This window comes from Oncorhynchus clarkii, chromosome 23, assembly GCF_045791955.1.
Source record: "Oncorhynchus clarkii lewisi isolate Uvic-CL-2024 chromosome 23, UVic_Ocla_1.0, whole genome shotgun sequence".
In the NCBI taxonomy this organism is placed as follows: Eukaryota; Metazoa; Chordata; class Actinopteri; order Salmoniformes; family Salmonidae; genus Oncorhynchus; species Oncorhynchus clarkii.
The window spans coordinates 62,245,501-62,259,099 of record NC_092169.1 but is presented as its reverse complement, the minus strand read 5'-3'; the positions used below and the strand labels follow the sequence as shown (position 1 = coordinate 62,259,099).

Below are 13,599 nucleotides of genomic sequence, written 5' to 3'. Positions count from 1 at the left end.
CCCTTTGGCAGCGATTAGAGCAGAGAGTCTTTCTGGGTAATTCTCGGAGAGCTTTCCAAACCTGATTTATGTAACATTTGCCCATTATTCTTTTCAAAATTCTTCAAGCTCTGTCAAATGAGTTGTTGATCATTGTCAGACATCCATTTTCAGGTCTTGCCGTAGATTTAAGTCAAAACTCTAAGTAGGCAAGTCAGGAATATTCAACGTTGTCTTGGTAAGAAACTCCAGTGTAGATTTGGCCTTGTGTTTTAGATTATTGTCCTGCTGAAAGGCGAATTCATCTCCCACTGTCTGGTGGAAAGCAGACAGCCAGGTTTTCGCCTGTGCTTAGCTCAATTTCATTTATTTTTTTTATCCTGAAAAACTCCCTAGTCCTTCCCGATGACAAGCATACCCCTAACATGACGCAGCCACCACAATGCATGAAAATATGAAGAGTGTTACGCAGTGATGTGTTGGATTTGCACCAACCGTAACACTTTGTATTCAGGGCATAAAGTTAATTTCTTTGCAGTATTTCTTTACTGCCTTGTTGCAAACAGGACGCATGTTTTGGAATATTTGTATTCTGTACAGGTTTCCTTCTTTTCCCTCTGTCATTTAGGTTAGTATTGTGGAGTAACTACAATGTTGTAGATCCATCCTCAGTTTTCTCCTGTCACAGCCATTAAACTCTGTAACTATTTTAAAGTCACCATTAGCCTCATGGTAAAATCCCTGAGCGGTTTCCTTCTTCTCCAGCAACTGAGTTAGTAAGGACGCCTGTATCTTGGTAGTGACTGGGTATATTGATACACCACCCAAATCATTTCACCATGCTCCATGATATACAATGCCTTTTCCCATCTACCAATAGGTGCCCTTCTTCCTGAGGCAATGGAAAACCTCCATGGTCTTTGTGGTTGAATCTGTGTTTAAAATGATGAAGTATTATGGAGTATTTTGACACAAAATCTCAATTGAATCAATTTTAAATTCAGGCTGTAACACAACAAAATGTGGAAAAGTCAAGGGGTGTGAATCATTTCTGAAGCCCCTGTATGTAGAGGACATTAAAAGGGCATTCTGTGATTCAAACAAAAAAGTAGTTCATTTTAAGTCCTAATATGGATGTACCAATGTCAGATTGTCACTTTAAAGGGAAACCCATTGAGATGAGAACAGGAGAGGACAGGGTCACAGCCAACCCACCTGTAGTTTATCTTCGTAGTTGGGCTCTTCTCTGGAGGATCTCAGTTCCTGTGTCAGGTGGAAGGAGTGGAATACATGCTCTGGAGACACAAAGTCATTTATCACCTGGACACAACTGTGAAGGTTCTGCACCTGTCAGAGGGGGAGGGGGAGAGGAGAGAGAAGGGGAGAGGGGGGGAGAGGAGAGAGAAGGGGAGAGGGGGAGAGAGAAGAGAGAGAAGGGGAGGGGAGAGGGAGAGAGAGAAGGGTAGGGGAGAGAAAAGGGGGAGAGAGAAAGGGAGGGGAGAGGGAGAGAGAAAGGGGGGAGAGGGAGAGAGAAAGGGGGGGAGAGGGAGAGAGAAAGGGGGGGAGAGGGAGAGAGAAAGGGGGAGAGAGGGAGAGAGAAAGGGGGAGAGGGAGAGAGAAAGGGGGGGAGAGAGGGAGGGGGAGAGAAGTGGAGAGAGGGAGGGGGAGAGAGAAGGGGAGAGAGGGAGGGGGAGAGAGAAGGGGAGAGAGGGAGGGGGAGAGAGAAGGGGAGAGAGAGAGAGGGGGAGAGAGGATTGAGAACATGTATCACTAGAAGGCAGTGAGTTCCAACAGAACAGAGCAGAGTGGCAGTAGGCTCTCCTCTTATCTGACTAGTTCAATATAACACCTACAAGGCAATCTGGACATCTACTACACTGGTACAGCAGACTACAGAAACAAGATAAGAAGAGGGAGAGAGACACCGAAAGAGAGGGAAATTGGGTCAGAGAGAGAGAGACGTAAAGAGACAGAGGGAGAAGTATAACATGAGGCCAACAAGGTGGGACAGGTACTAAGGGGATATGTGATCAGATTTCAGTGGTTGTCAGTCCTGGTCCTGGGGAACCCAAGGGGACAGAGACAGCAGAGTCATGTCTACTGTATCAGTGGTTGTCAGTCCTGGGGAACCCAAGGGGACAGAGACAGCAGAGTCATGTCTACTGTATCAGTGGTTCTCAGTTCTGGTCCTGGGGAACCCAAGGAGACAGAGACAGCAGAGTCATGTCTACTGTATCAGTGGTTGTCAGCCTTGGGGAACCCAAGGGGACAGAGACAGCAGAGTCATGTCTACTGTATCAGTGGTTGTCAGTCCTGGGGAACCCAAGGGGACAGAGACAGCAGAGTCATGTCTACTGTATCAGTGGTTCTCAGTCCTGGTCCTGGGGAACCCAAGGAGACAGAGACAGCTGAGTCATGTCTACTGTATCAGTGGTTGTCAGTCCTGGTCCTGGGGAACCCAAGGGGACAGAGACAGCAGAGTCATGTCTACTGTATCAGTGGTTGTCAGTCCTGGGGAACCCAAGGGGACAGAGACAGCAGAGTCATGTCTACTGTATCAGTGGTTCTCAGTCCTGGTCCTGGGGAACCCAAGGAGACAGAGACAGCAGAGTCATGTCTACTGTATCAGTGGTTGTCAGCCTTGGGGAACCCAAGGGGACAGAGACAGCAGAGTCATGTCTACTGTATCAGTGGTTGTCAGTCCTGGGGAACCCAAGGGGACAGAGACAGCAGAGTCATGTCTACTGTATCAGTGGTTCTCAGTTCTGGTCCTGGGGAACCCAAGGAGCCAGAGACAGCAGAGTCATGTCTACTGTATCAGTGGTTGTCAGCCTTGGGGAACCCAAGGGGACAGAGACAGCAGAGTCATGTCTACTGTATCAGTGGTTGTCAGTCCTGGGGAACCCAAGGGGACAGAGACAGCAGAGTCATGTCTACTGTATCAGTGGTTCTCAGTCCTGGTCCTGGGGAACCCAAGGAGACAGAGACAGCTGAGTCATGTCTACTGTATCAGTGGTTGTCAGTCCTGGTCCTGGGGAACCCAAGGGGACAGAGACAGCAGAGTCATGTCTACTGTATCAGTGGTTGTCAGTCCTGGGGAACCCAAGGGGACAGAGACAGCAGAGTCATGTCTACTGTATCAGTGGTTCTCAGTTCTGGTCCTGGGGAACCCAAGGAGACAGAGACAGCAGAGTCATGTCTACTGTATCAGTGGTTGTCAGCCTTGGGGAACCCAAGGGGACAGAGACAGCAGAGTCATGTCTACTGTATCAGTGGTTGTCAGTCCTGGGGAACCCAAGGGGACAGAGACAGCAGAGTCATGTCTACTGTATCAGTGGTTCTCAGTCCTGGTCCTGGGGAACCCAAGGAGACAGAGACAGCTGAGTCATGTCTACTGTATCAGTGGTTGTCAGTCCTGGTCCTGGGGAACCCAAGGGGACAGAGACAGCAGAGTCATGTCTACTGTATCAGTGGTTGTCAGTCCTGGGGAACCCAAGGGGACAGAGACAGCAGAGTCATGTCTACTGTATCAGTGGTTCTCAGTCCTGGTCCTGGGGAACCCAAGGAGACAGAGACAGCAGAGTCATGTCTACTGTATCAGTGGTTGTCAGCCTTGGGGAACCCAAGGGGACAGAGACAGCAGAGTCATGTCTACTGTATCAGTGGTTGTCAGTCCTGGGGAACCCAAGGGGACAGAGACAGCAGAGTCATGTCTACTGTATCAGTGGTTCTCAGTTCTGGTCCTGGGGAACCCAAGGAGCCAGAGACAGCAGAGTCATGTCTACTGTATCAGTGGTTGTCAGCCTTGGGGAACCCAAGGGGACAGAGACAGCAGAGTCATGTCTACTGTATCAGTGGTTGTCAGTCCTGGGGGACCCAAGGGGACAGAGACAGCAGAGTCATGTCTACTGTATCAGTGGTTCTCAGTCCTGGTCCTGGGGAACCCAAGGAGACAGAGACAGCTGAGTCATGTCTACTGTATCAGTGGTTGTCAGTCCTGGTCCTGGGGAACCCAAGGGGACAGAGACAGCAGAGTCATGTCTACTGTATCAGTGGTTGTCAGTCCTGGGGAACCCAAGGGGACAGAGACAGCAGAGTCATGTCTACTGTATCAGTGGTTCTCAGTCCTGGTCCTGGGGAACCCAAGGAGACAGAGACAGCAGAGTCATGTCTACTGTATCAGTGGTTGTCAGCCTTGGGGAACCCAAGGGGACAGAGACAGCAGAGTCATGTCTACTGTATCAGTGGTTGTCAGTCCTGGGGAACCCAAGGGGACAGAGACAGCAGAGTCATGTCTACTGTATCAGTGGTTCTCAGTCCTGGTCCTGGGGAACACAAGGAGACAGAGACAGCAGAGTCATGTCTACTGAATCAGTGGTTGTCAGTCCTGGGGAACCCAAGGGGACAGAGACAGCAGAGTCATGTCTACTGTATCAGTGGTTGTCAGTCCTGGGGAACCCAAGGGGACAGAGACAGCAGAATCATGTCTACTGTATCAGTGGTTCTCAGTCCTGGTCCTGGGGAACCCAAGGGGACAGAGACAGCAGAGTCATGTCTACTGTATCAGTGGTTGTCAGTCCTGGGGAAGCCAAGGGGACAGAGACAGCAGAGTCCTGTCTACTGTATCAGTGGTTTTCAGTCCTGGGGAATCCAAGGGGACAGAGACAGCAGAGTCATGTCTAGTGTATCAGTGGTTGTCAGTCCTGGTCCTGGGGAACCCAAGGGGACAGAGACAGTAGAGTCATGTCTAGTGTATCAGTGGTTGTCAGTCCTGGGGAACCCAAGGGGACAGAGACAGCAGAGTCATGTCTACTGTATCAGTGGTTGTCAGTCCTGGTCCTGGGGAACCCAAGGGGACAGAGACAGTAGAGTCATGTCTAGTGTATCAGTGGTTGTCAGTCCTGGGGAACCCAAGGGGACAGAGACAGCAGAGTCATGTCTACTGTATCAGTGGTTGTCAGTCCTGGGGAACCCAAGGGGACAGAGACAGCAGAGTCATGTCTACTGTATCAGTGGTTCTCAGTCCTGGTCCTGGGGAACACAAGGAGACAGAGACAGCAGAGTCATGTCTACTGAATCAGTGGTTGTCAGTCCTGGGGAACCCAAGGGGACAGAGACAGCAGAGTCATGTCTACTGTATCAGTGGTTGTCAGTCCTGTGGAACCCAAGGGGACAGAGACAGCAGAATCATGTCTACTGTATCAGTGGTTCTCAGTCCTGGTCCTGGGGAACCCAAGGGGACAGAGACAGCAGAGTCATGTCTACTGTATCAGTGGTTGTCAGTCCTGGGGAACCCAAGGGGACAGAGACAGCAGAGTCCTGTCTACTGTATCAGTGGTTTTCAGTCCTGGGGAATCCAAGGGGACAGAGACAGCAGAGTCATGTCTAGTGTATCAGTGGTTGTCAGTCCTGGTCCTGGGGAACCCAAGGGGACAGAGACAGTAGAGTCATGTCTAGTGTATCAGTGGTTGTCAGTCCTGGGGAACCCAAGGGGACAGAGACAGCAGAGTCATGTCTACTGTATAAGTGGCTGTCAGTCCTGGTCCTGGGGAACCCAAAGGGACAGAGACAGCAGAGTCATGTCTACTGTATCAGTGGTTGTCAGTCCTGGGGAACCCAAAGGGACAGATACAGCAGAGCCATGTCTACTGTATCAGTGGTTGTCAGTCCTGGGGAACCCAAGGGGACAGAGACAGCAGAGTCATGTCTACTGTATCAGTGGTTGTCAGTCCTGGTCCTGGGGAACCCAAGGGGACAGAGACAGCAGAGTCATGTCTACTGTATAAGTGGTTGTCAGTCCTGGGGAACCCAAGGGGACAGAGACAGCAGAGTCATGTCTACTGTATCAGTCGTTGTCAGTACTGGGGAACCCAAGGGGACAGAGACAGCAGAGTCATGTCTACTGTATCAGTGGTTGTCAGTCCTGGGGAACCCAAGGGGACAGAGACAGCAGAGTCATGTCTACTGTATCAGTGGTTCTCAGTCCTGGTCCTGGGGAACCCAAGGAGACAGAGACAGCAGAGTCATGTCTACTGTATCAGTGGTTGTCAGTCCTGGTCCTGGGGAACCCAAGGGGACAGAGACAGTAGAGTCATGTCTAGTGTATCAGTGGTTGTCAGTCCTGGGGAACCCAAGGGGACAGAGACAGCAGAGTCATGTCTACTGTATAAGTGGCTGTCAGTCCTGGTCCTGGGGAACCCAAAGGGACAGAGACAGCAGAGTCATGTCTACTGTATCAGTGGTTGTCAGTCCTGGGGAACCCAAAGGGACAGATACAGCAGAGCCATGTCTACTGTATCAGTGGTTGTCAGTCCTGGGGAACCCAAGGGGACAGAGACAGCAGAGTCATGTCTACTGTATCAGTGGTTGTCAGTCCTGGTCCTGGGGAACCCAAGGGGACAGAGACAGCAGAGTCATGTCTACTGTATAAGTGGTTGTCATTCCTGGGGAACCCAAGGGGACAGAGACAGCAGAGTCATGTCTACTGTATCAGTCGTTGTCAGTACTGGGGAACCCAAGGGGACAGAGACAGCAGAGTCATGTCTACTGTATCAGTGGTTGTCAGTCCTGGGGAACCCAAGGGGACAGAGACAGCAGAGTCATGTCTACTGTATCAGTGGTTCTCAGTCCTGGTCCTGGGGAACCCAAGGAGACAGAGACAGCAGAGTCATGTCTACTGTATCAGTGGTTGTCAGTCCTGGTCCTGGGGAACCCAAGGGGACAGAGACAGCAGAGTCATGTCTACTGTATCAGTGGTTGTCAGTCCTGGGGAACCCAAGGGGACAGAGACAGCAGAGTCATGTCTACTGTATCAGTGGTTGTCAGTCCTGGGGAACCCAAGGGGACAGAGACAGCAGAGTCATGTCTACTGTATCAGTGGTTCTCAGTCCTGGTCCTGGGGAACACAAGGAGACAGAGACAGCAGAGTCATGTCTACTGAATCAGTGGTTGTCAGTCCTGGGGAACCCAAGGGGACAGAGACAGCAGAGTCATGTCTACTGTATCAGTGGTTGTCAGTCCTGGGGAACCCAAGGGGACAGAGAAAGCAGAATCATGTCTACTGTATCAGTGGTTCTCAGTCCTGGTCCTGGGGAACCCAAGGGGACAGAGACAGCAGAGTCATGTCTACTGTATCAGTGGTTGTCAGTCCTGGGGAACCCAAGGGGACAGAGACAGCAGAGTCCTGTCTACTGTATCAGTGGTTTTCAGTCCTGGGGAATCCAAGGGGACAGAGACAGCAGAGTCATGTCTAGTGTATCAGTGGTTGTCAGTCCTGGTCCTGGGGAACCCAAGGGGACAGAGACAGTAGAGTCATGTCTAGTGTATCAGTGGTTGTCAGTCCTGGGGAACCCAAGGGGACAGAGACAGCAGAGTCATGTCTACTGTATAAGTGGCTGTCAGTCCTGGTCCTGGGGAACCCAAAGGGACAGAGACAGCAGAGTCATGTCTACTGTATCAGTGGTTGTCAGTCCTGGTCCTGGGGAACCCAAGGGGACAGAGACAGCAGAGTCATGTCTACTGTATCAGTGGTTGTCAGTCCTGGGGAACCCAAGGGGACAGAGACAGCAGAGTCATGTCTACTGTATCAGTGGTTCTCAGTCCTGGTCCTGGGGAACCCAAGGAGACAGAGACAGCAGAGTCATGTCTACTGTATCAGTGGTTGTCAGTCCTGGGGAACCCAAGGGGACAGAGACAGCAGAGTCATGTCTACTGTATCAGTGGTTCTCAGTCCTGGTCCTGGGGAACACAAGGAGACAGAGACAGCAGAGTCATGTCTACTGAATCAGTGGTTGTCAGTCCTGGGGAACCCAAGGGGACAGAGACAGCAGAGTCATGTCTACTGTATCAGTGGTTGTCAGTCCTGGGGAACCCAAGGGGACAGAGACAGCAGAATCATGTCTACTGTATCAGTGGTTCTCAGTCCTGGTCCTGGGGAACCCAAGGGGACAGAGACAGCAGAGTCATGTCTACTGTATCAGTGGTTGTCAGTCCTGGGGAACCCAAGGGGACAGAGACAGCAGAGTCCTGTCTACTGTATCAGTGGTTTTCAGTCCTGGGGAATCCAAGGGGACAGAGACAGCAGAGTCATGTCTAGTGTATCAGTGGTTGTCAGTCCTGGTCCTGGGGAACCCAAGGGGACAGAGACAGTAGAGTCATGTCTAGTGTATCAGTGGTTGTCAGTCCTGGGGAACCCAAGGGGACAGAGACAGCAGAGTCATGTCTACTGTATAAGTGGCTGTCAGTCCTGGTCCTGGGGAACCCAAAGGGACAGAGACAGCAGAGTCATGTCTACTGTATCAGTGGTTGTCAGTCCTGGGGAACCCAAAGGGACAGATACAGCAGAGCCATGTCTACTGTATCAGTGGTTGTCAGTCCTGGGGAACCCAAGGGGACAGAGACAGCAGAGTCATGTCTACTGTATCAGTGGTTGTCAGTCCTGGTCCTAGGGAACCCAAGGGGACAGAGACAGCAGAGTCATGTCTACTGTATAAGTGGTTGTCAGTCCTGGGGAACCCAAGGGGACAGAGACAGCAGAGTCATGTCTACTGTATCAGTCGTTGTCAGTCCTGGGGAACCCAAGGGGACAGAGACAGCAGAGTCATGTCTACTGTATCAGTTGTTGTCAGTCCTGGGGAACCCAAGGGGACAGAGACAGCAGAGTCATGTCTACTGTATCAGTGGTTGTCAGTCCTGGGGAACCCAAAGGGACAGAGACAGCAGAGTCATGTCTACTGTATCAGTGGTTGTCAGTCCTGGTCCTGGGGAACCCAAGGGGACAGAGACAGCAGAGTCATGTCTACTGTATCAGTGGTTGTCAGTCCTGGGGAACCCAAGGGGACAGAGACAGCAGAGTCATGTCTACTGTATCAGTGGTTGTCAGTCCTGGTCCTGTGGAACCCAAAGGGACAGAGACAGCAGAGTCATGTCTACTGTATCAGTGGTTGTCAGTCCTGGGGAACCCAAGGGGACAGAGACAGCAGCGTCATGTCTACTGTATCAGTGGTTGTCAGTCCTGGGGAACCCAAGGGGACAGAGACAGCAGAGTCATGTCTACTGTATCAGTGGTTGTCAGTCCTGGGGAACCCAAGGGGACAGAGACAGCAGAGTCATGTCTACTGTATCAGTGGTTGTCAGTCCAGGTCCTGTGGAACCCAAAGGGACAGAGACAGCAGAGTCATGTCTAGTGTATCAGTGGTTGTCAGTCCTGGTCCTGGGGAACCCAAGGGGACAGAGACAGCAGAGTCATGTCTACTGTATCAGTGGTTGTCAGTCCTGGGGAACCCAAGGGGACAGAGACAGCAGAGTCATGTCTACTGTATCAGTGGTTGTCAGTCCTGGGGAACCCAAGGGGACAGAGACAACAGAGTCATGTCTACTGTATCAGTGGTTGTCAGTCCTGGGGAACCCAAGGGGACAGAGACAGCAGAGTCATGTCTACTGTAGCAGTGGTTGTCAGTCCTGGGGAACCCAAGGGGACAGAGACAGCAGAGTCATGTCTACTGTATAAGTGGCTGTCAGTCCTGGTCCTGGGGAACCCAAAGGAACAGAGACAGCAGAGTCATGTCTACTGTATCAGTGGTTGTCAGTCCTGGGGAACCCAAAGGGACAGATACAGCAGAGCCATGTCTACTGTATCAGTGGTTGTCAGTCCTGGGGAACCCAAGGGGACAGAGACAGCAGAGTCATGTCTACTGTATCAGTGGTTGTCAGTCCTGGTCCTGGGGAACCCAAGGGGACAGAGACAGCAGAGTCATGTCTACTGTATAAGTGGTTGTCAGTCCTGGGGAACCCAAGGGGACAGAGACAGCAGAGTCATGTCTACTGTATCAGTCGTTGTCAGTCCTGGGGAACCCAAGGGGACAGAGACAGCAGAGTCATGTCTACTGTATCAGTCGTTGTCAGTCCTGGGGAACCCAAGGGGACAGAGACAGCAGAGTCATGTCTACTGTATCAGTGGTTGTCAGTCCTGGGGAACCCAAAGGGACAGAGACAGCAGAGTCATGTCTACTGTATCAGTGGTTGTCAGTCCTGGTCCTGGGGAACCCAAGGGGACAGAGACAGCAGAGTCATGTCTACTGTATCAGTGGTTGTCAGTCCTGGTCCCGGGGAACCCAAGGGGACAGAGACAGCAGAGTCATGTCTACTGTATCAGTGGTTGTCAGTCTTGGGGAACCCAAGGGGACAGAGACAGCAGAATCATTTCTACTGTATCAGTGGTTCTCAGTCCTGGTCATGGGGAAACCAAGGGGACAGAGACAGCAGAGTCCTGTCTACTGTATCAGTGGTTTTCAGTCCTGGGGAACCCAAGGGGACAGAGACAGCAGAGTCATGTCTACTGAATCAGTGGTTGTCAGTCCTGGGGAACCCAAGGGGACAGAGACAGCAGAGTCATGTCTACTGTATCAGTGGTTGTCAGTCCTGGGGAACCCAAGGGGACAGCGACAGCAGAATCATGTCTACTGTATCAGTGGTTCTCAGTCCTGGTCCTGGGGAACCCAAGGGGACAGAGACAGCAGAGTCATGTCTACTGTATCAGTGGTTGTCAGTCCTGGGGAACCCAAGGGGACAGAGACAGCAGAGTCCTGTCTACTGTATCAGTGGTTTTCAGTCCTGGGGAATCCAAGGGGACAGAGACAGCAGAGTCATGTCTAGTGTATCAGTGGTTGTCAGTCCTGGTCCTGGGGAACCCAAGGGGACAGAGACAGTAGAGTCATGTCTAGTGTATCAGTGGTTGTCAGTCCTGGGGAACCCAAGGGGACAGAGACAGCAGAGTCATGTCTACTGTATCAGTGGCTGCCAGTCCTGGTCCTGGGGAAACCAAAGGGACAGAGACAGCAGAGTCATGTCTACTGTATCAGTGGTTGTCAGTCCTGGTCCTGTGGAACCCAAAGGGACAGAGACAGCAGAGTCATGTCTACTGTATCAGTGGTTGTCAGTCCTGGGGAACCCAAGGGGACAGAGACAGCAGCGTCATGTCTACTGTATCAGTGGTTGTCAGTCCTGGGGAACCCAAGGGGACAGAGACAGCAGAGTCATGTCTACTGTATCAGTGGTTGTCAGTCCTGGGGAACCCAAGGGGACAGAGACAGCAGAGTCATGTCTACTGTATCAGTGGTTGTCAGTCCAGGTCCTGTGGAACCCAAAGGGACAGAGACAGCAGAGTCATGTCTAGTGTATCAGTGGTTGTCAGTCCTGGTCCTGGGGAACCCAAGGGGACAGAGACAGCAGAGTCATGTCTACTGTATCAGTGGTTGTCAGTCCTGGGGAACCCAAGGGGACAGAGACAGCAGAGTCATGTCTACTGTATCAGTGGTTGTCAGTCCTGGGGAACCCAAGGGGACAGAGACAACAGAGTCATGTCTACTGTATCAGTGGTTGTCAGTCCTGGGGAACCCAAGGGGACAGAGACAGCAGAGTCATGTCTACTGTAGCAGTGGTTGTCAGTCCTGGGGAACCCAAGGGGACAGAGACAGCAGAGTCATGTCTACTGTATAAGTGGCTGTCAGTCCTGGTCCTGGGGAACCCAAAGGGACAGAGACAGCAGAGTCATGTCTACTGTATCAGTGGTTGTCAGTCCTGGGGAACCCAAAGGGACAGATACAGCAGAGCCATGTCTACTGTATCAGTGGTTGTCAGTCCTGGGGAACCCAAGGGGACAGAGACAGCAGAGTCATGTCTACTGTATCAGTGGTTGTCAGTCCTGGTCCTGGGGAACCCAAGGGGACAGAGACAGCAGTCATGTCTACTGTATAAGTGGTTGTCAGTCCTGGGGAACCCAAGGGGACAGAGACAGCAGAGTCATGTCTACTGTATCAGTCGTTGTCAGTCCTGGGGAACCCAAGGGGACAGAGACAGCAGAGTCATGTCTACTGTATCAGTCGTTGTCAGTCCTGGGGAACCCAAGGGGACAGAGACAGCAGAGTCATGTCTACTGTATCAGTGGTTGTCAGTCCTGGGGAACCCAAAGGGACAGAGACAGCAGAGTCATGTCTACTGTATCAGTGGTTGTCAGTCCTGGTCCTGGGGAACCCAAGGGGACAGAGACAGCAGAGTCATGTCTACTGTATCAGTGGTTGTCAGTCCTGGTCCTGGGGAACCCAAGGGGACAGAGACAGCAGAGTCATGTCTACTGTATCAGTGGTTGTCAGTCTTGGGGAACCCAAGGGGACAGAGACAGCAGAATCATTTCTACTGTATCAGTGGTTCTCAGTCCTGGTCATGGGGAAACCAAGGGGACAGAGACAGCAGAGTCCTGTCTACTGTATCAGTGGTTTTCAGTCCTGGGGAACCCAAGGGGACAGAGACAGCAGAGTCATGTCTACTGAATCAGTGGTTGTCAGTCCTGGGGAACCCAAGGGGACAGAGACAGCAGAGTCATGTCTACTGTATCAGTGGTTGTCAGTCCTGGGGAACCCAAGGGGACAGAGACAGCAGAATCATGTCTACTGTATCAGTGGTTCTCAGTCCTGGTCCTGGGGAACCCAAGGGGACAGAGACAGCAGAGTCATGTCTACTGTATCAGTGGTTGTCAGTCCTGGGGAACCCAAGGGGACAGAGACAGCAGAGTCCTGTCTACTGTATCAGTGGTTTTCAGTCCTGGGGAATCCAAGGGGACAGAGACAGCAGAGTCATGTCTAGTGTATCAGTGGTTGTCAGTCCTGGTCCTGGGGAACCCAAGGGGACAGAGACAGTAGAGTCATGTCTAGTGTATCAGTGGTTGTCAGTCCTGGGGAACCCAAGGGGACAGAGACAGCAGAGTCATGTCTACTGTATCAGTGGCTGCCAGTCCTGGTCCTGGGGAAACCAAAGGGACAGAGACAGCAGAGTCATGTCTACTGTATCAGTGGTTGTCAGTCCTGGGGAACCCAAAGGGACAGAGACAGCAGAGCCATGTCTACTGTATCAGTGGTTGTCAGTCCTGGGGAACCCAAGGGGACAGAGACAGCAGAGTCATGTCTACTGTATCAGTGGTTGTCAGTCCTGGTCCTGAGGAACCCAAGGGGACAGAGACAGCAGAGTCATGTCTACTGTATAAGTGGTTGTCAGTCCTGGGGAACCCAAGGGGACAGAGACAGCAGAGTCATGTCTACTGTATCAGTCGTTGTCAGTCCTGGTGAACCCAAGGGGACAGAGACATCAGAGTCATGTCTACTGTATCAGTGGTTGTCAGTCCTGGGGAACCCAAAGGGACAGAGACAGCAGAGTCATGTCTACTGTATCAGTGGTTGTCAGTCCTGGTCCTGGGGAACCCAAGGGGACAGAGACAGCAGAGTCATGTCTACTGTATCAGTGGTTGTCAGTCCTGGGGAACCCAAGGGGACAGAGACAGCAGAGTCATGTCTACTGTATCAGTGGTTGTCAGTCCTGGTCCTGTGGAACCCAAAGGGACAGAGACAGCAGAGTCATGTCTACTGTATCAGTGGTTGTCAGTCCTGGGGAACCCAAGGGGACAGAGACAGCAGCGTCATGTCTACTGTATCAGTGGTTGTCAGTCCTGGGGAACCCAAGGGGACAGAGACAGCAGAGTCATGTCTACTGTATCAGTGGTTGTCAGTCCTGGGGAACCCAAGGGGACAGAGACAGCAGAGTCATGTCTACTGTATCAGTGGTTGTCAGTCC

General features: G+C 51.8%; 1 protein-coding gene across 1 annotated transcript in view; it reads right to left on the bottom strand.

Moving 5' to 3' along the window:
• LOC139381221 (probable JmjC domain-containing histone demethylation protein 2C) overlaps positions 1-13,599 on the bottom strand; it is a 235,668-nt gene that overhangs the window by 13,517 nt on the left and 208,552 nt on the right. Inside the window, exon 27 of the mRNA XM_071124680.1 lies at positions 1,195-1,326. Within this exon, the coding sequence (XP_070980781.1) occupies positions 1,195-1,326 (132 nt within the window). The remainder of the gene's footprint in view (positions 1-1,194; positions 1,327-13,599) is intronic.